The sequence below is a fragment of the Nycticebus coucang genome, chromosome 23 (assembly GCF_027406575.1).
Source record: "Nycticebus coucang isolate mNycCou1 chromosome 23, mNycCou1.pri, whole genome shotgun sequence".
Taxonomy (NCBI): domain Eukaryota; kingdom Metazoa; phylum Chordata; class Mammalia; order Primates; family Lorisidae; genus Nycticebus; species Nycticebus coucang.
In genome coordinates, this window is record NC_069802.1 from 15,424,740 (window position 1) to 15,440,114 (window position 15,375).

At 41.3% G+C, this 15,375-nt stretch overlaps 1 protein-coding gene across 3 annotated transcripts in view; it reads right to left on the reverse strand.

The window, feature by feature from the left end:
* Positions 1–15,375, reverse strand: part of PGM2 (phosphoglucomutase 2) — a 42,803-nt gene that overhangs the window by 20,048 nt on the left and 7,380 nt on the right. For all 3 annotated transcript variants that reach the window (XM_053577471.1, XM_053577470.1, XM_053577472.1), the window contains 4 exons: positions 13,426–13,532; positions 5,893–5,977; positions 3,306–3,389; positions 2,982–3,175 (listed from right to left, as the gene is read on the reverse strand). In XM_053577471.1, coding sequence (XP_053433446.1) covers positions 2,982–3,175; positions 3,306–3,389; positions 5,893–5,977; positions 13,426–13,532 — 470 coding nt within the window. The remainder of the gene's footprint in view (positions 1–2,981; positions 3,176–3,305; positions 3,390–5,892; positions 5,978–13,425; positions 13,533–15,375) is intronic.

A 15,375-nucleotide genomic window follows, 5' to 3' on the forward strand; every position in this document is an offset into this window, starting at 1 on the left:
TGTATGATTTGGCTCGGTGCCTGTGGCTCAAGCGGCTAAGGCGCTAGCCACATACACCTGAGCTGGCGGGTTCGAATCCAGCCAGGGCCTGCCAAACAACAATGATGGCTGCAACCAAAAAATAGTCAGGTGTTGTGGTGGGCGCCTGTAGTCCCAGCTACTTGGGAGGCGGAGGCAAGAGAATCGCTTGAGCCCAGGAGGGGTTGGAGGTTGCTGTGAGCTGTGATGCCACAGCACTGTACCCAGTGTGACAGCTTCCAACATACTCAAGTTTTACATTTTACTCTGTAGTTACTCCCACCAAATCATATTTACAGATTTTGTTCTATGGGACAGCTTTCATCTCTAGAGTAGGGTACAATGAATAACCTCAAGTCCCAGCATGAGACTCACAACTGGCCCAGCAGGTGCTCACAGAGCAGAGACACAGCTGGGCTGTGCCAGCTCCAGGGCTCCATAGATTCTTTCTGAACTTCAGAAAGAATGAAAATTATTTTCATAATGTTCCTTTAAAAATATGTGACAGATTGTCCCATACATGGATAGATAAAAAATAAAACTTTTTCTTTGCCAAGTAACAATCCTCTTTAGCAAAGTGCCATGATATAGGAACTTAATAAAGAATGACAATAAACATTAAAATTAAAAGAAGTTATAGAAAAATAAAATTAAGGTTTGAAAAACTTCGAATGCTCTCTCTTGACTGACAGACTCTTAGGTTATTATCTATTTCTTTTGGAAATGAATATACAAACAAGATCTTCTCTAAGACAACAGTGGTTTAAAATAAACATACCCTTGGAAATAAAGTGCATCTAGTAAAATAAATATGGAAGATCAGCGAGGAAAAATTTGGGGGGAAAAAACCTCTCATATTAAAATACATTATGAAGCTACAATAATTAAAACAGTATGGAGCTCAGGAGTTGGAGACCAGCCTAAACAAGTGAGACCCCCGTCTCTAAAAATAGCTTGGTGCTGTGGCAGACACCTATAGTCTCAGCTACTTGGGAGGCTGAGGCAAGACGATCACTTGAGCCCCAGAGTTTGAGGTTTGCTGTGCACTCTACCCAGGGCAACAGAGTAAGGCTCTGTCTCAAAATAAATAAATAAATAAATAAAATAAAATACATTATAAAGCTATAATAATTAAAACAGTGATTCAATTTGAAGTGGGAAATGTATATGTGAAGAAATAAAGCCTAGTGGTTAATATGCTCTGGAGTCAGACCCAAATTTAAATCTTGGAACTCTGCCACTTAGAAGTTTTGTGACCAATGGCTATCTACTTAAACCTTCTTTGTTACAATGTGCTCATCTACAAAATGGTAATATACCAGAACTTACCCTCAGCATTACCATGAGCATTAAAATGAAGGGCCTCTAGCAATTATCAGATGTATAATAAGCACTTGATTAATGTTAGAAACAGCTTCATAAACGTGACATACCCAGTTAGCAAAGAAAAAAGAGATAGTTTCTTCAATTCATGGTATTGGTATTTTTAGAAAAAAACAAATCTGTTTTCCTACTTTGTACCCCATACAAAATTAAAAATCACCAATGACTCAAAAGATTGAAATATCATAAAATGTAAACATGAAAGTTTTAGAAAAAACATGGGAAATTTTTTGAAAAATTAACTTCAGTGGCTTATGCCTGTAATCCTAGCACTCTGGGAGGCCAAGGTAGGTGGATTGCTTGAGCTCAAGAGTTAGAGACTAGCCTTGAGCCAGAGCAAGACCCTGTGTCTAAAAACAAAAAAAATAGCCAGGCATGTGGTGGGCACCTGTAGTCCCAACCACTCGGGAGGCTGAGGCAAGAGAATTGCTTGAGCCTAAGACACCATGGCACTCAACCCCAGAACAATTAAGTGAGACTCTCTCAAAAATAAATAATAAATTAACTTCAGTCTAGAGAAAGTCTTCCTAGGTATAACATAAAACCCAGAAGCCATAAATTTAAAGACTAATAAATATTATCAAACTTTTAGAAACGGTTCAGCAAAAGGTTTCAATAAAAAACTCCAAAAACAAACAAACAAACAAAAAAAACTCCAAAAACAACAGCAGAAGGGATAACATTTTTAAATCAATCAATAAATTAATTTAGGGAGGCACCAGGGCTCAGTGAGTAGGGTGCTGGCCCCATATAAGGAGGGTGGTGGGCTCAAACCCAGCCCCAGGCAAACTGCAACAAAAAAATAGCCGGGCCTGGTGGCGGGCACCTGTAGTCCCAGCTACTCGGGAGGCTGAGGCAAGAGAATTGCGTAAGCCGAGGAGTTGGAGGTTGCTGTGAGCTGTGATGCTACAGCACTCTGCTGAGAGAGATGAAGTGAGACTCTGTCTTAAAAAAATAATAATAATAAATAAATAATTAATTTAATTTAGAAATAAATAAAGATGGTTTTCTGTACAAAAAAAGAAGTTCTACAAATACAAAAGATGAACTGGGTGTGGTGGCTCACACCTGTCATCCTAACATTTTGGGAGGCTGAGCTTGAACCCAGGAGTTTCAGACCTGGCTGGACAACATAGAGAGACCTTATCTGCAAAAAAATAGAAAAAATCAGCCAGGCATGCTGGTGGGCCCCTGTAGCCCTAGCTACTCAGAAGGCTGATGCGGGAAGATGGCTTGAGCCCAGGAGTTTGACATTGCAGATGACGCAACTGCACTCCAGCCACCTGCTTTTGTGTTTGCACTACTTCAACAACATACAGACATACAATCCCTGGGTGCTTTTGCACTACAACAGCAGGGTGGAATAATTGAGAAAGAATTTGTACCACCCGCAAAGCTAAAAATATTTACTGTGTCCCCCGTTAAGAAAAGTTTGCCACCCCCCAGTCTACAGACTCTAAAATCAGATGCAGCTACAAAATATGCACCAATGAAAGAGGAAAAATTCATGGAAATTGGGAGAAGTTAGTTGCCTGAATCACATTAACATAACTAACTCAGTAAAGACACAATCCGTTTACCTGTGGAAACAATATTTTTTAAGGTCTTCAAAATAATCATTATTGATAGAAGCACTTGGATTGTGGAGAAGTGGACTGCTATCAATTAAAGAATCGTCCCAAGCTTGAGGCCATGGCTCTAGATTTTCGTCAATAGCTTGAGAAATCCCTTTATCATGAGGCGAGATGATCTGAGCTCCGTTATCCCAATAGACCTAGAGAACCAAGGAACATGTTCAAAAAGTTCTGTTAATGAAAATAAAGAATCCATTACCTATGCCCCCAGCAGGAATGGTATAGGATTCCCATAGAAGGACATAAATATGGACAGAAAAATAAAAATACCTTATAACCATTATCTTGCTTTGGATTGTGAGAGGCAGTTACCATGATTCCAGCACAAAGTTTCAAATGTGATACTGTATAGGGCTGTAATACACCAGGAAATAAGAGCAAACAGTTTTTAACAAAACATTAGGTATCTTTACAACGTCTATTGTATATTGTATACATTGTACCAACTTGTTCCCTTTCAAGAAACACAATAAATCATATCACAAAGTCTCAGCCACTATTATTGCGCCACACCTGAGCACTAAACTTTTAATTACCCTTAGAACTAACTGGCTGCTCAAAATTCCAGGATGTGTCCTAAATTGAAAGGTGAGTAATTTCTTTTTCATTCTGTTTTCTGCTTGGTAGAGCTATAAAACTCTTCAAACAAACAAAAAAAAATGACACCTCTATTCCACTTTTCTTTTGGTGTATGTGTAGACAGGGCCTCACTCGGTAACCAAGGTGGAGTGCAGTGGTGTGATCATGGTCGTCTTGAACTCCTGGGCTCAAGTGATCCTCCTTGAACCTCCCAAAGTGCTGGAATTATTAAGTGTGAGCCTCCATGCCCAGCCTCCACATTCTTTTTAGGTTTTCCCTTGGAAGAGGAACTTATTAATTTCGCTTATTCCTCCCAATTGCTTTGCCTTCTTTCTCTTGCTCACTGCTTTTAAGGAAAAGGTTGAGAAGAAAATTGGAGAAACAGGGCAGGACCTATGGCTCAAAGGAGTAGGGTGCCTGCCCCATATGCTGGAGGTGGCAGGTTCAAACCCACCCCCAGCCAAAAAAACTGCAAAAAAAAGAAAAGAAAATTGGAGAAACCGAGAACACTCTTACAACTTGCTCACTTATCTCTCACTCCAGGCCTGAAGACCCCTCCCTTATATGTTGACTGAGCTCCCATCTTTACAAGACTACTGCCCTCAATTGGAGGAGGGGAAGGTAGATTATCCCTCTGTAGCTGCAAATAAGATTTATTACACATGGCAACCTGAGATTTCAACTACCGTTCATCCCTTCCAACCTCCCACCAAGAATCACTGCAGTCATTTGTCCCTTTGGAAAGTACATCACATCTCTCAGGTGTCCTGAAGCAAAGAAAAGAGGAGAACTGCTCCATAGTGTAGGGAAACGCTCACAAGACACTCATTTAATTCAATCTGTGATAAAAAATAATGGCTATTAATATCTGGTACAGAAGACAATTAGGATGCTTGAACACAGTGTGATTTTTCCATGAAACAATGAAAATGAGTCAGGCATGGTGGCTCAAGTCTGTAATCTCAGCACTTTTGGAAGTTGAAGCAGAAAGATCACTTAAAGCCAGGAGTTCAAGACTAGCCTGGGCAACACAGTAAGACCCCATAGATATAAAACAAACAACAACAAAAAATTAGCCAGGTGTAGTGGTATGCACCTGTAGTCCCAGCTACTTGGAAGGCTGAGATAGGAGAATCCTTTAAGCCCAATTCAAAGTTAGTGAGTTGTAACTGTGCCACCGCATTCCAGCCTGGGTGACAGAACAAGATCCTGTCTCTAAAAACAAACAAAAAACTCCAATGAAACATGAACTACATTTGAATGTGACTTACAGTGTCCCCTGGGATATTTACAATCCGGGAAGTGTTGCAGGTACCTGTTGGTGCACTACAAACGGCAAACACAAGTGAAACTGACTTCTGTAGTGATGCTTTCACTTGTACTTGACGGAGTAACCGCATCCTGATCATTTGTTCTCAGCATCTGGCTGGCCCAGCTCTTAAATGGTCTGACTACTTTGAAAAGCAACAGCTGTTACAGTCCTTGCTTTTCTTTAGATTCTTCTACATTAAGGATTTGATAAAAAGTCTTACTCAAAGATGCCAAGCATGCTCTCTGCACCAGCTACAAAAAGTATTTAGAATGAAACATTTGTATAAAAAGCAGGTGGATCAACTTGCCAAGAATATTCATGATAGGCCGAGGGGCAGTGGCTCATATCTGTAACCCCAGCACTCTGGGAGGCCGAGGCAGGTGGATTGCTTTAGCTCATGGGTTTGAGACCAGCCTGAGCCAAGATCGAGACCCTCCCTCTAAAAATAGCCACCTCTGGTCCCAGCTACTTGGGAGGCTGAGGCAAGTTTGAGGTTGCTGTGAGCTGTGACACCACAACACTCTACCAAGGGTGACAAAGTGAGACTCTGTCTCAAAAATAATAATAATAATATTCGTGATAAGAAAAGAGTTTGAGGTTAATTCAGATTTAGACACAAATAACCACGAAAAAGAGCTACACATCAAATTAAAAAAACAAATGGACAAAATATCATTTTGCTCATGTGCTAAAATACCCTTACAAGGCAAGCAAAAGGAAACATGCACATTTAAAAAGTTAGCTCTTATGAATCTGCGGTTGAATACGAGAGATGTGGTACTGGGATGTGGGAGAAGCATTCCCGGAGGGGAGAGAGAATGCCTATCAATGCCAAAGAGCTGTCATTCAAATAGCCCAATCCTAACAGCCCCAAAGACTGTAAAATTCAGCCAAGTCTCATCCCTGATCCTGCGATAGCAAATTATAAAAATTTATAACATTTATAAAATGATAAAAGTTACTTACCACGAAGGGGGTGGGGGTTATATCATTGAAGAGGTACACAGGAATCCCCTGACTAATAAACGTGGTTGCAGCGAGTAGGGCAAACCTGGGAGTACAGGGTGACAGGGAAGAAAGAGAATCAAGCTGTCAAGACCTCAGGTGACCAGAAGAAGGAAATGAATGCCTGGCCCTTCCCAAGGTAGAACACGATAGCCAGATCAAGGACAAGGCCTATTCCAGGGCTGTACGCTGGCACAGGACATTGAAGCCGGAGGACCCTTAGGAGCCATCTCCTTCTACCTCTTTGTTTTACAGAAATGGGACTCAAGCCGAGAAAAGCCAGGTGCCTTGCCTGCATCCAGCCACCACTAAGCAGCAGAGCCAAGATGCACCCAGGCTCCCAGCTCACCTGCCACCCAGCTCAGTATCCCAGCTATGGTAATTCTCCCCCACCCCACCCCCCAGGGCATCTGAAATGTCTGCAGACATTATTGGTTGTCATACAGGGGAAAGGGGGACAGGCTACTGGCGCTAATGGGTGGAGCTTGGGGGTGCTGCCCAACACCTCACCCTACAGCACACAGGGAAGTCCCCACAGCAAAGAATTATCTGGCCAGCTTGCACCCTGGGAGGCCAAGGTGGGCAGATGGATCCCTTGAGCTCAGGAGCTTGAGACCTGCCTAAGAGTGAGACCCCCATCTCTACTAAAAATACAAAAACTAGCTAGGCACTGGGGTGGGGACATATAGTCCCAACTACTCAGGAGGCTGAAGCAGGAGAACTGCTTGAGCCCAGGAGTTTGAGGGTGCTGTGACCTACGCTGAAGCCATGGCACTTTAGCCTGGGCAACAGAGCTAGATGCTACCTCAAAAAAAGTAAATTAATTTATTAAAAATAAATTAGGGAGGTGCAGCAAGATGGCAGCCGAGTAACAGCTTCCCTGCAACTGGGCACGGTGAGTCTGGGGAGATAAGACTCCAGGCATCTCTGGCTGGTGGGATCTGCCTATAATCGTCCCTTTGAGGATACAGGGAGTCAGCAAGGGACTTCTGGACCCAAAGAGGAGGACAAAAACAGTGGAAAACTAGCAAGTGGTTGCGTGTGTTTGATCGACCTAATCCCACCGGCAGCCATAAGTATAAGCAGCAGTGAGACTGCAAACCGGAAAGGCCTTACCTGTGATATGTTTTGGTGTTTTTGGACTTGGCACTCAGTTGAACTGCCTTGGGGAGAGCTTGAGCAGGAGTGCGGAGAACTTTGGGCATTGTCTAGGGCCCCAGACTGAGCCGCTGAGCCAGACGGAGCTAATAGTGTTTGGCTGTGGGCCACAGGGAGCCATTGTGAGAGAACTGCCCCGGCAAGCTCTGCCCGCAGGGTCACAGAGCAAGGATCGGGCAGGAACTAGTAACCTAGTAACTGAGCAGCCTAAAGGCGGGCACTGAGCTAACTTACAGCCTTAACCCTCAGGGGCAGAGTGAGACAGGTTTGGGCACACTGGAGCCTCAGGCTATTGCCCTGGGTACAGTGCCATAGCGTCATAGCTCATAGCAACCTCAAACTCCTGGCGCCGCCCAGACCACCATAAGAGCTGCGCTGGGACCTCGACCCACGACGCGCGCCCACCAGGCCTCCGCATGCTCTGACCAGAACTGCGGGAGCCGCACAACACTGCATCCTCCCTCCTGTACCCTCCCTGCCTCCATACTGGCCTGCTAGTCTGGCCAGGGACTCTGGTAGCCACGTGCCCTCCGGAGCCCTCCCTGCCTCTGCACAAAGTCTTCTCCAGGCCAGAGACTGCTGAAGCCTTGGGCCCTCTGTGCCAAAGCCAGTGGGTGCCAGGCACTCCCAGAACCGTGCACACCACCCCCCGCCCTGTTGCTGGATCCGGGTGTGTCACCCTCTGGAACTGCTTCCACAACCAGAACTCACTGGCTGGGGCAGCCCCAGAGGAACTACACAGGGTCACTCCCTACAAAGATCTAGCAACAATAGAGTGATCCCACTGGGGTCTAATCTTGGAGAGACACCTCCCCAACTCTGAGGATGGCCAGAGGCAACAGTAAAAAACAATCATGAGGCAAAATCAACAGAAAAACTCTGGCAATATGAATAATCAGAGTAGATCAACTTCCCCAAGGATCAATGGGGCAGACACAGCCCAAGATCCCATGCACAAACAAATAGCTGAGATGTCAGAAATCGAATTCAGAATCTGGATAGCAAATAAGATCAAATTAGAATTCCAAGCAGTAACCCAAAAGATATCTCAAGAATTCAATGAATTCAAAGACCAAATGACCAAAGATTTTGACACATTGAGACAAGAAGTTGCATCCCTCAAAGATCTGAGAAACACAGTAGAATCCCTCAGTAACAGAATGGAGTAAGCAGAAAAAGCTTTCGAACGCTCCCAAACTCTCAAACAGGAAGAGAAATGGAGAGCAAAAACAGATCACTCTCTCAGAGAGTTCTGGGATAATTCGAAGAAAACCAATATTCGTCTCATAGGGATCCCTGAAAGCGACAAAGTAGCTTCACAAGGCACAGAGTCTCTTCTCCATGAGATTATAAAAGAGAACTTTCCAGACATGCCAAGAGATTCCGAAATTCAGATAGCAGACAGTTTCAGAACTCCAGCATGACTCACCCCAAATAAGACATCCCCCAGACACATCATAATCAATTTCACTAAAGTTAATATGAAGGAGAAAATTCTGAAAGCAGCCAGACAAAAGAAAACCATCACCTGCAAAGGCAAGAATATTAGAATAACTGCAGATCTCTCTGCTGAAACCTTTCAAGCTAGAAGAGGATGGTCATCGACTTTTAATGTCCTAAAACAAAATAACTTTCAACTCAGGATCCTGTACCCAGCTAAACTGAGTTTCATTTATGACAGAGAAATTAAATACTTCAATGACATTCACACGTTGAAGAAATTTGCGATAACTAAACCAGTCCTCCAGGATATTCTCAGAACTATCCTCCATAAAGACCAGCATAATCCTCCACCACAAAAGTAAACCCACCCAGAAAATATTGGTCAAATTCCAACTTCTACAGTCGCAAAAGGATTAAAAATGTCCACCGGACTCTCGAAAGGCTTATCAATATTCTCAATTAATGTGAATGGTTTAAATTGTCCTCTAAAGAGGCAAAGGTTGGCTGACTAGATACAAAAACTCAAGCCAGATATCTGCTGCATACAAGAATCGCATCTTACATTAAAAGACAAATATAGACGCAAGGTGAAGGGATGGTCATCTATACTCAAGGCAAATGGAAAGCAGAAAAAAGCAGGTGTTGCAATCCTATTTGCAGACGCAATAGGCTTTAAACCAACCGAAATAAGGAAGGATAAGAATGGACACTTCATACTTGTTAAAGGTAATACTCAATATGAGATTTCAATTATTAATATTTATGCACCCAACCAGAATGCACCTCAATTTATAAGAGAACTCTACCAGACATGAGCAACTTGATTTCCTCCAGTTTCATGGTAGTTGGAGATTTTAACACCCCTTTAGCAGTGCTGGATAGATCCCCCCCTAAAGAATCTAAGCAAAGAAATTTTAGATTTAAACTTAACCATTCAACACCTGGACTTAACAGACATCTACAGAACATTTCATCCCAACAAAACTGAATACACATTCTTCTCATCAGCCCACGGAACATACTCCAAAATCGACCACATCCTAGGCCACAAATCTAACCTCAGCAAATTTTAAAACATAGAAATTATTCCTTGCATCTTCTCGAACCATCATGGAATAAAAGTTGAACTCAGTAACAATAGGAACTTGCATACCCATACAAAAATATGGAAGCTAAACAACCTTATGCTGAAGGATAGATGAGTTATAGATGAGATTAAGAAGGAAATCACCAAATTTTTCGAACAAAACAAGAATGAAGACACAAATTACCAGAACCTCTGGGATACTACAAAGGCAGTCCCAAGAGGGAAATTTATAGCACTGCAAGCCTTCTTCAAGAAAATGGAAAGAGAAAGAAGTTAACAACTTAATGGGATATCTCAAGCAACTGGAGAAGGAAGAACACACCAACCCCAAATCCAGCAGAAGAAAAGAAATAACCAAAATCAGAGCAGAATTAAATGAAAATGAAAACAAAAGAATTATACAACAGATCAATAAATCCAAAAGTTGGTTTTTTTGAAAAGATCAATAAAATAGATAAACCTTTGGCCAACCTAACCAGGAGAAAAAGAGTAAAATCTCTAATTTCATCAATCAGAAATGGTAAAGATGAAATAACAACAGACCCCTCAGAAATTCAAAAACTCCTTAACAAATATTACAAGAAACTCTACTCTCAGAAATATGAAAATCTGAAAGAAATCGACCAATACCTGGAAGTACGCCACCTACCAAGACTTAGCCAGAATGATGTGGAAACGTTGAACAGGCCTATATCAAGTTCTGAAATAGCATCAACTATACAAAATCTCCCTAAAAAACAAAGCCCAGGACCAGATGGCTTTACATCAGAATTCTACCAAACCTTTAAGAAGAACTAGTACCTATATTACTAAACTTCTTCCAAAATATAGAAAAAGAAGGAATATTACCCAACACATTCTACGAAGCAAACATCACCTTGATCCCCAAACCAGGGAAAGACCCAACAAGAAAATTATAGACCAATATCATTAATGAATATTGATGCTAAAATATTCAATAAGATCGTAACAAACAGAATCCAACAACACATCAAAAAAATTATACACCACGACCAAATGGGATTTATCCCAGGGTCTCAAGGCTGGTTCAATATACGTAAATCCATAAATGTAATTCAGCACATAAACAAACCAAAAAATAAGGACCATCGATTCTTTCAATTGATGCAGAAAAAGCTTTTGATAATATCCAGCATCTCTTCATGATCAGAACACTTAAGAAAATCGGTACACAAGGGAAATTTCTTAAACTAATGGAGGCCGTCTACAGCAAACCCACAGACAATATCGTATTGAATGGAGTTAAATTGAAATCATTTCCACTGAGATCAGGAACCAGGCAAGGTTGCCCATTGTCTCCATTGCTCTTTAACATTATAATGAAAGTTTTATCCATTGCAAATAGGGAAGAAAAGACGATCAAAGGTATCCACATAGGGTCAGAAGAGATCAAACTCTTCGCAGATGATATGATCATATATCTGGAAAACACCAGGGATTCTACTACAAAACTTTTAGAAGTGATCAAGGAATATAGCAATGTCTCAGGCTACAAAAATCAACACCCATAAATATGTAGCCTTTATATATACCAACAACAACCAAGCAGAAAAAAACAGTCAAGGACTCTATTCCTTTCACAGTAGTGCCAAAGAAGATGAAATATTTGGGAGTATACCTAACAAAGGACATGAAAGATCTCTACAAAGAGAACTATGAAACTTTAAGAAAAGAAATAGCTGAAGATGTTAACAGATGGAAAAACATACCATGCTCATGGCTGGGAAGAATCAACATTGTTAAAATGTCTATAGTACCCAAAGCAATATATAATTTTAATGCAATTCCTATTAAAGCTCCATTGTCATATTTTAAAGATCTTGAAAAAATAATACTTCGTTTTATATGGAACCAGAAAAAACCTCGAATAGCCAAAACATTACTCAGCAATAAAAACACAGCAGGAGGAATCACGCTACGAGACCTGAGACTGTACTATAAATCCATAGTGATCAAAACAGCATGGTATTGGCACAAAAACACAGAAGGAGATGTCTGGAACAGAATAGAGAACCAAGAGTTGAATCCAGCTACTTACCATTATTTGATCTTTGACAAGCCAATTAAAAACATTCAGTGGGGAAAAGATTCCCTATTTAACAAATGGTGCTGGGTAAACTGACTGGCGACCTGTAGAAGATTGAAACTGGACCCACACCTTTCACCATTAACTAAGATAGACTCTCACTGGATAAAAGATTTAAACTTAAGACATGAAACTATAAAAATACTTGAAGAAAGTGCAGGGAAAACTCTTGAAGGAATTGACCTGGGTGAATATATTATGAGGAGGACTACCCAGGCAATTGAAGCAGTATCAAAAATACACTACTGGGACCTGATCAAACTAAAAAGCTTCTGCACAGCCAAGAACATAGTAAGTAAAGCAAGCAGACAGCCCTCAGAATGGGAGAAAATCTTTGCAGGTTATACCTCTGATAAAGGTCTAATAACCAGAATCCACAAAGAACTCAATCATATTAGCAAGAAAACAACATGTGATTCCATCTCAGGGTGGGCAAGGGACTTGAAGAGAAACTTCTCTAAAGAATACAGATGCACGATCTACAAACACATGAAAAAAAGCTCATCATCCTTAATCATCAGAGAAATGCAAATCAAAACTACTCTGAGATATCACCCAACCCCAGTAAGAGTAGCCCACATAACAAAATCCCAAAACCAGAGATGTTGGCGTGGATGTGGAGAAAAGGGCACACTTCTACACTGCTGGTGGGAATGCACACTAATACGTTCCTTCTGCAAGGATGTTTGGAGAATACTTAGAGACCTAAAAATAGACCTGCCATTCGATGCTATAATTCCTTTACTAGGTTTATACCCAGAAGACCAAAAATCACAATATAACAAAGACATCTGTACTAGAATGTTTGTTGCAGCCCAATTCATAATTGCTAAGTCATGGAAGAAGCCCAAGTGCCCATCGATCCACGAATGGACTAGCAAATTGTGGTACATGTATACCATGGAATGTTATGCAGCCTTAAAGAAAGATGGAGACTTTACCTCTATCATATTTACATGGATGGAGCTGGAACATATTCTTCTTAGCAAAGTATCTCAGGAATGGAAGAAAAAATATCCAATGTACTCAGTCCCACTATGAAGCTAAATTATAGCTTTCATATGAAGGCTATAACCCAACTATAGCACAAGAATATGGGGAAAGGGTCAAGGAAGGGGAAGGGAGCGGGGAGGTTAGGGTGGAGGGAGGGTAAAGGGTGGGGCCACACCTACGGTGCATCTTAGAATGGGTATAGGCAAAACTTACTAAAGGCAGAATACAAATGTCTATATATAATAACTAAGAAAATGCCATGAAGGCTACGCTGAACAGTTTGATGAGAATATTTCAGATTATATATGAAACCAGCACATTGTATCCCTTGATTGCACTAATGTACACAGCTACAATTTAACAATAACAAAAAAATGAATAAATAAATAAAAGAAAAATTATGGGCACAGTGGCTTACGCCTGTAATCCTAGGCCTCTGGGAGGCTAAGGCTGGTGGATTGCCTGAGCGTGTGAGTTAGAGACCAGCCTGAGCAAGAGCGAGACACACCAACCCCCCTCCCTTCTCCCCTATCCCCTCCATAAAACAGAATTTTTAAAACTTGCAAACAGAATTTACCCATCATTGTTTTTGGCTAAACAATGTAGCTAACAAATGTATTTAAAGTCAGGATGTTAAAATGGTGATTAAAAATAAAAACTATAAAATAAACTACAAAAAAATCATTTCTTAAAAATGTGTAAGTACCTTCTGCTGCTGCCTCCACTGGGTGGGTGAGCTCGAGCATCAAAACTGATCACAACGCCTCTCTGCTTCAGGTCACTGAATTGTTTTTCCAGGTATCTGCAAAATCCCTAAAAGAATACCCCATGGCTTAAATGAGTATATGTTTCATACATCTTATATTTCTATGATATAGAAACATTAACCCAAAATCAAGTTTTCTCAGCTTTCTTTTTTATTTTTTTGCAGTTTTAGAACCCGCCATGTATCGGAGGTGTATGGAGGTGGTGGGTTCTTTCCCAGCTTTCATAAGAGAACATTGTAGCCAAGGGGGGGGGGGGATCTTTCAGTAATTAAACAAACTGAACAGCAAAAAAAATAACAGTTTTACTATCATCTATCTGTGTCAGGAACTGTGTTGGGCACTTAGTATCTATTATCTCTAAGCCATGATCAACTTGGCCAAGAAATGCCACTTAACAGATGGGGAAACTAAGGCTCAGAGAGGTACAGTGACTTGCTTATTTTCAGATACACAAGTGGCAAAGCCTGGTTTTGCACCCCGATCTGGTAAGAGGTGGTTTGGTGTAGAGCTTAAAAAGCATCAGAATCTCTGGATTTATACTCCACTCTTCCCCCTATAAGCAAATTACAAGTTCTTCTATTTCTTTTTTTTTTTTTTGAGACAGAGTCTCACTACGTTGCCCTTGGTAGAGTACTCCGTGGAGTCACAGTTCACAGCAACCTCAAACTCTTGGGCTCAAGTGATTCTCTTGTCTCAGCCTCCCAAGTAGCTGGAACTACAGGCCCCCACCACAAGGCCCAGCTATTTTTTTTGTTGCAGTTATCATTGTTGTTTAGCCAGCCCAGGCTGGATTCAAACCCACCAGCCTGGGTGGATGTGGCCGGCACCCTAACCACTGTGCTACAGGCACCAAGCCAGTTCTTCTATTTCTTGGTACCTTAGCTTCCTCTTCTGTAAAAAAGGAGTAACAACAGTAGCCACCTCATAGGGCTGTTATAAAGAGTTAATTAATTAAACCATGCAAAGTACTGAGAATTAGACCCTAAGTGAGTACTATGTAAGCATTTGTCATCAGGAGCATTACTTTTGTTGTTATTTCCCTTCAAAGCCTTACAGAACAAAGAGAACTCTGGCCGATTGGGCAAAAATAATGGTTTGTATTCTTTATTCCACTTTGGCTAAAGGAAGTCTCATAAAAAGTAGGTGCAACTCTAGTTTTTGGTAGCTGGATACATCACATCACCAAAGTAATGCTAATTTAGAATGACTTTAGATTTCATTGGCAAACATATTGCATAAGGCACGTTTTCTGAGGTTGAGTGACAGTGTACTGGTTTTATGGGTTCTCCAGAGATACACTCTAAAGCACTGGTTCTCAACCTTCCTAATGCTGCGGCCCTTTAGTACAGTTCCTGTGGGTTGTGACCCACAAGTTGAGAACCGCTGCTCTCAAGCTTCCACAGTGACAGCACCCCACTTCCTCCGTGGTTAACATCTATGCTGGACCTAACGCTCAAGGGGGCAAAAAGCATTCAGCTATTGGTCAAAACTCTCACATCTCCAAACTCTCTAAAAATATTCAAGGCCTGCTGAGAAAACAGTTAAGGGGAAAGGGAATGCTTATTCTAGAGAAAAGACTCAGTGGGAGAAGAGGGAGGTTTTCAGAAATTGAAATGTTATTATAAAACACAAGAATCAAGCGTATTTATATGGCTTCAAAAATTAGAACAGATATATAAAGGCTACAGAAAGGCAGATGTTGACTCAAAATAATAAAACCATCTTTTCATGACAACAGTACAAAGGTAGAAGGGGCTATTTCAGAGGACAGTAAGTTCTCCATCACTGATGTGTTATGGACAGATTAACCTAAGAACATGCAGATCACAAGCAAGCACAGAACAGAACAGAAAGTCATTGGCAAAATGAAACTGACCTCTATCAATGCA